Source organism: Brassica napus, chromosome A5, assembly GCF_020379485.1.
Source record: "Brassica napus cultivar Da-Ae chromosome A5, Da-Ae, whole genome shotgun sequence".
NCBI classification, from domain to species: Eukaryota; Viridiplantae; Streptophyta; class Magnoliopsida; order Brassicales; family Brassicaceae; genus Brassica; species Brassica napus.
This window is the reverse complement of record NC_063438.1, coordinates 3,402,547-3,411,081: the sequence shown is the minus strand read 5'-3', so window position 1 is coordinate 3,411,081 and position 8,535 is coordinate 3,402,547. Positions and strand designations below refer to the sequence as shown.

Genomic DNA, 8,535 nt, shown 5'->3' with positions numbered 1-8,535 from the left:
AAAAGTTAGAGAAATCATTATCATATAATACTTGGTTAAAATAAGTTATTTATTGCAAAAATTGATGTAGACACTGATATATGGTTGTTCATAGAATTGATATTATTCTTTTTAAACAAATAAAGTACTCCTTCCTTTTAAAAAAAAACATAAATACTTCGATGTTTATACACATATTAAAAGAACACATTAATCATGCATCATTTTTTTTAAATTATCAAATTCCAATATTTTTTAACCAATAATCTTTCAATAAATCTAATTAATTTTATTGAAATTTGTAATTTTTGTACAGAAAACATAAAAAATTTATCTTTGTGAAACAATTTTTTTTCTAAAACTTCTATCTTAATGAAACCGAAAGAGTATTAGTATAGATTTACTTTTTGTTTGGGGAGATAGGTGAGCTGGAGAATTTGACCGTTAAATCATTCAAGTGTATTGATTTGAGATGTCAAAACCAACAAGTAATTACAAAATGGACGGCAAAGAGGACGAAGTAGACTCATAATCTAAATAACAATATGGTTCTTGAGGAGTCATTGCTGTTTTTGCTAAATAAAAATGAGAAATTTACTTTTATTCAAACACAAATTTTAAAAATTCATTTAAAACTCATTATTATTGAATTTGACATTTCATAAAATACTCTAATCTATTGTTTTTGAAAATATTTTAAGTTGTAAAGTTTTAACGTTTTCAAGTGGTTTAAAGTGTTTGGGTGGAGTTTCTTAGTAAAAAAAAAAAAAATTAAAATTTCATGGTTTTATGTGATATTTTTGAGTTGTTTAATAAAATCACTTTTTACTATTCAATTCATTGAAATTATTTAAAATCTCATTAAAAATTAAATCAAGTCAAACTTTACATTAAATACACCCCCTAAGCGTCAGGTACTAATGATGATAAATTTCTTAAAATAATATTTTAAATTTGTTTTGTATTTTTTATCCGAAAATTAATTAATTATAAATAAAACCAATTACAAGAATAGACGTGTGGATATACGAATATACCACTTTTACTAAGTTTTCCCCTTCACTTGATAACTAGATAATTAGGCCTGGACATTTAGTCTAAACCGAATGAAAAACCAGAATTGATGAGTTTGATTTTAATTCGGTTAGGATGGAAGAAAACCAATCTGCGAGAATTTTTCAGAACTATGGCTTCGGTTTGATTGGCCGATCGGTTGGTGCTTCTGTGTATACATTTTCTTCTTTAATTTCGGGTTCAACCAAAAAAACAGAACCAACCAAACTATACTAAATTTCATTTGAAATCGGAGTTTATGTTTTTTAAAACCAAACAAAAGTTTCAGTAAAATCGTATCATCACCGAATTATGACAAACAAATTTTCATACTAAACCAAAACCATTTACCAAACCGGAAAAAGAGAAACCGAACTAACTAAACGGGCGATTGCCCAGCCCAGGTACATATCTACTCTAAGTAGTCTCGCCCAATGCTTTTATCGTCTCTACTTCTAAACCTTTTATTCCCGCCAAATTTGAACTAATTATTTAGTGGAACATATATGGTTATTAAAAGATGGTTTACATCATTATTCTTGCAGATATTTTATTAGTAAAGACGACGCTAGACAGGTTCTCTCTATCATTCAACTAATGTGCACCTTTTGGCCTTTTCTCCACTCACATGCATTGCACTAAAAAGTGAAAACTGTAAAGGGCTTTTTAACATTCACTCTCTGATATCTACCTACCAGATAGAGGACGTATGAATGAAGTTGGAAGCATAATCAAGACTCTGAAGTTTGTGTGAAGGGTCCACTCAGTTCAAAGATCTTAATAGAGCTCGTGGAAACAGTCAGCTCAAAGGAAAAAGGACTGAAGAAACCTCCCCAGAAACAAATGTTGATAGATTTATGAAGAACAACAACATGAGCTCTCCTTATCTCAGCCGTGCAACAGCGAACAATCCTGTAACAGTGAAACGTAGCAGCAATCATCTCAATGGGTTTGCACAGAGACCGGAATCCACTTTCTTTGGCACTAGGATGCAACCAGACATAGAACTCATGTCTTTGGTTGATCCAATGGACATGTCTTCAAGGTACAGTTCCTCTCTCCTTTTTATAAACTATTGTGTTGTCGTTTGGTTTGCATAAGAACCCGGTTTGAGGACTTTGGGTTCAGTTCTTATGTCCACTCTTAATCTTTATATTTCATGAATGGTAGATTGAAGGACAACAACAATGTCTTGGCCTGAGAGCAGAAACAACAGTGGCGTATTGAGGTGGCGGTCATATGAAGCAAGCGATGAGGAAGATGAACCGAATTGGGGCATTGCACCGATTAGTTCCGGTTCGATGCCGGTTAAGGGAAGGAGGCGTAGATTCGCTGCAAGATGAAATTATACAAACCCTCGCGGGGAAAGAAAACATTAGCAATTGTGTTAAGCATAGAGATTGAGAGCAGGTGGTGTAAAGAGGGAGAAATGGTAAGAGTGAGCTTTGTACTCGGAACAAAAAGTATAATTGAGTTCTACATTTTTCTTTAATTTCATTTGTGGAGAGATTTTTTGAATATCATTTTTTTTTTATGAGGATAGAGTATCTTTTGATTTTTATGACATATTTCGATACATTGAAATTAAATCACAACAATATTATTCATAATTTGTCTTTAACATAAATTGCTTGCAGGAAACTAATTGATTTTTTTTGTTATTATTATTATCCAATAATCGTTCTTATGAAACCTCCAAACAACAAATCCTCCCATTCAAAATCCAAGGGGAGACAAAGTCAGTTCCGAGTTTCTATAAAAAGTTAAAAACAAACCCTTTTTGTGTGATCCATCCAATCCAAATCAAAGACCATATAGTAAAAGATAAAAGAAACATAACAAAGGACGTCATTGGTAAATTCACAAAGGAAAAGTTCCAGTGTAGCGGATATGATCGAGTGTACGATGCAGACCGTACTTAGAAACCGCTGCATTTGCTGCTCTGAAACCTCCTCCATAAGCTGGAGATGCGTCGTGTGCTATCTGATGCTTAAAGAACTCACCAAGCTTCTTCTCCACGTTTGATTTCCCTCCTTTCTTATTAGAAAACGAGGATGATGATGATGAAGTGGCGCCTGATGATGACGTTGAGGGCACGTTTCTTGAAAGAGGATCTGAGAGAACTTCGGATTCAAGCCACATGTAAGAGAGGACTTGGCAGATACCTTCCTCTACCTCAGGGTTAAGGTTCCTATACCCTAATGAAATCAATAAATTAAAACGAGTTAAGATGCTTTTCTTTTGTAGAAACGTTTCCAAATGCTTATAAACGAGTCAGTTGGATTACTTTATTTAAACCAAAAAGAGGAACTAAAATATAAACAAAACCAATTATATTGTAAAGGAATGAAATGAAAGATAATAAACCACAATCTAGTAAATATTAAAATATTGTATTATATATTACAACTATATGAAGCATATTACATAAATTTTATATTAATTACGTAATTATTCATTTTATCTAAACTGATCCGATTTCAAACCGAACCGAACCAAACCAAACCAAGATTCTCACTCTTTTGGTTAAGAATAGAAATGGATGGAGAGTATAGTAAGTACCTTTGAGCCTTAGCCATCCATGCATCAGCTCGTGGGCGAGAATTGCTCCGGTGAGTAATCTTCAACCACCAAATCATCATTACTTTAGTATCATTTGCCATCTTTATCGACCATGCAATGGTTCAAAAGCGAATCTGAGAGCTGAGCAAGTAATATCTAAGTACCTTGGGAGGCCGTAAAGAACGAGAATCGCAGTGACTTCACATTTTCGTGTAAGCTTTCGTGGCTGAGTTCTCATACCAACAAGACGGTGAGCGCCAAGTCTCGGCCTTTTAAGAACCTTTGAAGAACCAAACATGAAAGAATAAAACAGAACAAATTACTATTTAGAATCAGATATTAAGTTTTTTAACAAAATTTGAAAAGACTTACACTTGTGACTGTCTGCTCTTCAGACAAACATAAACCCCTTGTCTCTGGCATGTGATGGTATCCCTATGGGAAAAGAAAAACAAAGGAAGTTTAATGTAATTTGAGAGAAACTCAACGAGAAATGTTATGTATAAGTTTAAAGATCATTGATTACGTTTTTTTCTCCGACGATAGCGTCATTGAGAGCTTCTCGTTGAACAAGAAGCATAGGTATTTGTTGCTCAAGTTTCATGTACATTCCTTCGTAATAGTCTCGTATCGAGTGGTAAAGTGGTTGACAATCTCCAGTATCAGTTATCGCAGTTTCCATGCATTCTAAACATAAACTTCTCCCATCTTCTAACGTGTAATATCTCACGTCCCATGACTTCATGGTCACAACATAGAAAAAAACGGTATTGATTTGTATAGACTTATCAATAATCAAGAAGAAATATTTCATTATTAAATATTTGACTACCTCCAAACGTTCGCAGCTACAACAACGGCCCGTTTTATCGTACTCATGAGAGGGACAATACTTTTGATTCCAAAACGGATGGCATCGATACTCGATCAAGCCAGCATCATTGGTTGGGATCTAACCAGAGTAGAATGAAGTTAGTCCAATATTTTAAACGTGCATGAATCTATATAATATGGTTGTATAGTTTCTTACAAAATGGTGGCAAACTTCGCATTTAGGATGAGTAAGCTCTTTGAAACAAATCTTGTGATATGGTTTTGTTCCTGACAGAGAGAACTTTGAACCAAGCGAGAGACGAGAACATGCAAACTTAATTAGTACTCATGACTTCGAACACAAAAGTATATATCATATTCATACGTATTATGGTAAGTGTGGATATATGTAAAGATACCTCATGCTCAGTGATAGGGTAACGACAAGAGTGGCAACAGAAGCATTCAGGATGAAAGAATGTTCCCATGCATCCTAGGTAGTTCCCCATTCCGATATCGCGATTGCAACCGCCACATATTCTGCTAAAAATTAGAGAAACACTATTGGGATCAGTAGAAATTAATGGACGTGAATAATACTATATAAGACTATAAACTCCCACATTGAAAATTGCGATAGAACAAGAATATTATATGAAAGACTTGTACCGATCTACTTATTGCTAATTAATTTTCAGTTAAAAGTTCATGAAACTTAACAAACACCATTTTAATAGTAATTTTTAATAGTTTGAAGATATAAACTTATTCAAGAATGTGTTTTGTTGTACCTTTGTCTTCGTCTGAATTGATAGGAAGGTTCATATGGTGGAATGAAAGATGATGGATTCAATCCACCGTGAAAAGGCCTTGGAAAATCTGAATTGTTATCCATAGACCAACCATATCCTGTCCAGATAAAATAATTCAGTCTCTAAGCTAAAGAAATAATGTTTTAGTTCATTCTGATTTTCTCTAGTTTATTATGTATTCATAAATGTAAAACAAGAGATACCATGTGGCCGCCTCCTATCGTCAGCTAGAGAACGTGACATTGCACGATCGAGTTCTTCTTTGTCCCGTGCACCTCTCGAACGATCGTCCTGGTTCGTTAACGCGAACATCCAAAAAATGTAAATTAGCTCGTTTATCATGACATCATCAGTAAAAATATATATTGATCTGAAATACTTTAACATACAGTATGTAAAAAAACAATTGTCCCCCATATATATATATCGATTTCATCTTTTAGAGATTCTAGTTGGGTGACTAAATATCGTTAGTAGTGCTTATGGGTATCAAAGTAGGCCACCTCAAATCTAATCCAACTCTTCCATCATGTAATGGGTGATTTGTGTTCATTTTTTATTTCATGGATTGAGAATTATATTCCTTAACCCAATGAGATAGGTAAGTCATATTAAATTGAAAATAAAATTAAAATACTTATTAGTTACTAATTTTACTTTAGTATTAATATAGTAGTATTAAATTCCATAATATATAATACACTAATTATATTACAGAAATCTAACCAAAATTTTGATACGTATATCAAACTAACTCATAACCCATAACTATTGCTAATACTAATATTGGTCGGATACAATAAAGTGTCCTAATTGAACCGACATATGAACCTCTTTCTACCTAACTTTGTCGTCACATTGTAACATCATCTCAGTTTAAGCATTAAAAGCCAATGAGACTCATGACAACAATTAGGTAACAAATGTACCAAATAATTATTAGTTTCATGGACGTGACAATGTCACAGAATGTACACAAGACCCGTGATATTCAATAAAATGAGAAACAATGAAAAAAAAACAGTAGTAATATTCACACGTCTTTTGCTTATTACTTTAATATTATAAATCACGTGTCTATAGTATATGTGCAGGTCTAAAAAGAAAGAAAAAAGAACGAAAATATTAATTAAACTTAACGATTAGTTATTCAATTTATATTTTAAGAAAATATTTACCAAAGAGGAAGGATGTAGAGGAAAGACCATGTTCTCGTCCTCTTGAAACTGAGGAGGATGATGATTTGTGCGAGCACCCCCACCACCACCACCACCACTAGAGCCACTCTTGAAAAGCTTACTCACCCATTTCATCAAGTTCCATTTCTTATCTCTGTATGTTGATGAAGATGATGACCCAGCTTCCCCTATTTATGAAAAAACGTTATTAGGTTAGCCAGTTTCTAAACGTCAAGTATCATTATTTGCTTAATGAAATTCACATACTTATCAAAAAAAAAAAGTTTCTAAACACGGTGCATGGGAAAATATTTTGGAAAGAAAAGAAAACGCACCAAAGATACAAGGATTTGAGATATGGCTAACATGAGCAACACCGTATGAAGAAGAAGATGAGGACGAGGAAGAAGAATCCATATGAGGATGAAAAATGTCCCACACGTGTGTTATATATCTTTGTAAACGTGTGAGTGAAGAGAAAACGACAGCCCTAGAGAGAAGCAAAGAAGGAGGAAGAAGAAGGAAGAGGGAAGAAGATGAAGTTATAAGTCATTAATTGTTATTAGAGAATAAAAACATATATGAAAAGAGAGAATCTTTGCAGAAGAGATCGGGCTAAAAAAAATTATAAAGAAAAAAGAAAAGAAAGAGATGCTTAGCTTCTGAAAGGAAAGGAACAGAGAGAAAGAGATGTGTTTTCAAGAGAATATTTATATTTTTGCTGAGACGGAGAATATCTCAAACAACGGTGTGGGGAGGATGAAGAGAGTTGAAACCTTTTAAAGCTTCTCTCTTTTTCAATTTTTTCAAAAATTAATCTCAAAAGTGAAAATTGTACACGAAAGTAATAATAAAAATCTTCTTTTTGGGTTTTGATGGCGACGCCGTCACGGTCCAGTCCTACTATCCCAAATAAGTTTTGTGTTTTAACTTTGGTTTGCTATGATATTGTAGGGTTAGTTCTTAGGTTTAGGTGTTGATTTTGGTTTAGTCTTGAGTAATTACTGCATCTTCAGCTACAACTATCTTTTTGACACTGTTTTATCTATTATAGAGAATAATTATAAATTATGATAATTATTACAAATTGATTTATAATCGATAAATTATATATAAATCATATTTGCATCGCATTTTATGAAGATTTACTTCTAACGGTTGTACAGTTGTACTTGTATTATGTTGAATTTTTTTTCCAAAATTTTCTCTTAAAATCTACATAATTGAAAATAAATTGCAATATAGGATTCGAACCTCAAATCTTGTGGTATAGAAATGAATCCTAATTAGATAAATGGACTAAAAGGCTAGGCTTTCACCAGCTACCTTTATCTAGGATTTGAATTTTAAGTTGCATGTCCTCATAAGACATTGTTACGTTGTGCTTTACATTGTTAATTGTTATTTGTTTGTTTAGTGTCTCTTTTTCTTACGGTGGCGTGACTTTAGGCTGTACACGATAAAGATGCGCTTTTGCAACGTTAAACGCAAATTGCTTTATGAAAACACAAAGGAGAGGACCAATTATAATAGTATAATTTGAGGCATCAATATATAAGGAAGGTCATGACCCTTGATGACGACACAAAGGTGAAAGAGGCTTCAAAGTGGAATAAAACACCCAATTTTTACAGAACAAAAGCTTAACCTACAATTACTTTAATGTAATTTTTTTCATAAATCAAAGTTAATAGTTTGTATTAAAGACAGCATCAGATCAAATCTAGCTTTTCCAGGACCAGTTTTCACCTTGAGATCTGACCAGTTCTTTATCAACTTGCTAAAGTCAATCTATGTATGGACGATCACGTACCTTGTTTTGATTAAAGCTGCTTATTTTTGGAACATCTCATTTAAATAATACATTCTGTTTAATTAATTATAATATAGTTTTAACTAATTTTATTTATTCAATGAAACTGTCAAAGTTCTACAACACTCTCTGTCAGTTAAATTGTATTCAACCCACCCCTCCCCCCCAAAAAGTTACAATGAAATGAATTAGTTTGTTTTTTGTGTCGAATTTGTATTACACTGAATTCATATGAAAAATACAGATTTCATATGAATACAGATTTCTTCTAGCATCTATGGATTTGCTACAAACCATTTGCCTATTCCTGATCCCAATATCAGTC

The 8,535-nt window shown here is 33.0% G+C and overlaps 1 protein-coding gene and 1 long non-coding RNA gene across 3 annotated transcripts; one reads left to right on the top strand and one right to left on the bottom strand.

The window, feature by feature from the left end:
• The first annotated feature begins 1,403 nt into the window (after positions 1–1,403).
• Positions 1,404–2,564, top strand: LOC125609259. The gene is made up of 2 exons (XR_007339668.1): positions 1,404–2,077; positions 2,203–2,564. It is a non-coding gene; the product is annotated as an uncharacterized LOC125609259 (long non-coding RNA).
• A 99-nt stretch (positions 2,565–2,663) lies between these two features.
• Positions 2,664–7,134, bottom strand: LOC106390945 (protein DA1-related 2). Of its 2 annotated transcripts, none has more exons than XM_013831501.3 (12): positions 6,733–7,134; positions 6,398–6,585; positions 5,423–5,510; positions 5,199–5,316; positions 4,827–4,950; positions 4,625–4,708; positions 4,427–4,546; positions 4,121–4,333; positions 3,967–4,029; positions 3,759–3,874; positions 3,595–3,653; positions 2,664–3,230 (listed from the first exon to the last, which is right to left on the bottom strand). In XM_013831501.3, the coding sequence occupies exons 1-12, from the start codon at positions 6,812–6,814 to the stop codon at positions 2,893–2,895; spliced, it is 1,593 nt and encodes a 530-aa protein (XP_013686955.2). In that variant the 5' UTR covers positions 6,815–7,134; the 3' UTR covers positions 2,664–2,892. The 2 variants fall into 2 exon arrangements, with proteins under 2 accessions (XP_013686955.2, XP_013686956.2); XM_013831502.3 differs by having other exon boundaries at positions 4,827–4,947; positions 6,733–7,132.
• Between the last annotated feature and the right edge of the window lie 1,401 nt (positions 7,135–8,535).

Bases quoted from the DNA above. Each gene is read 5' to 3' on its own strand.
- LOC106390945 (XM_013831501.3), bottom strand. From the start codon at position 6,814: ATGGATTCTTCTTCCTCGTCCTCATCTTCTTCTTCATACGGTGTTGCT. The intron at 4,030-4,120 runs GTAATCAATGAT...CTTTTCCCATAG, and splicing joins CTATCGTCGGAGAAAAAAAC to GGATACCATCACATGCCAGA. The intron at 3,654-3,758 runs GTACTTAGATAT...TGGTGGTTGAAG, and splicing joins GTTCTTTACGGCCTCCCAAG to ATTACTCACCGGAGCAATTC.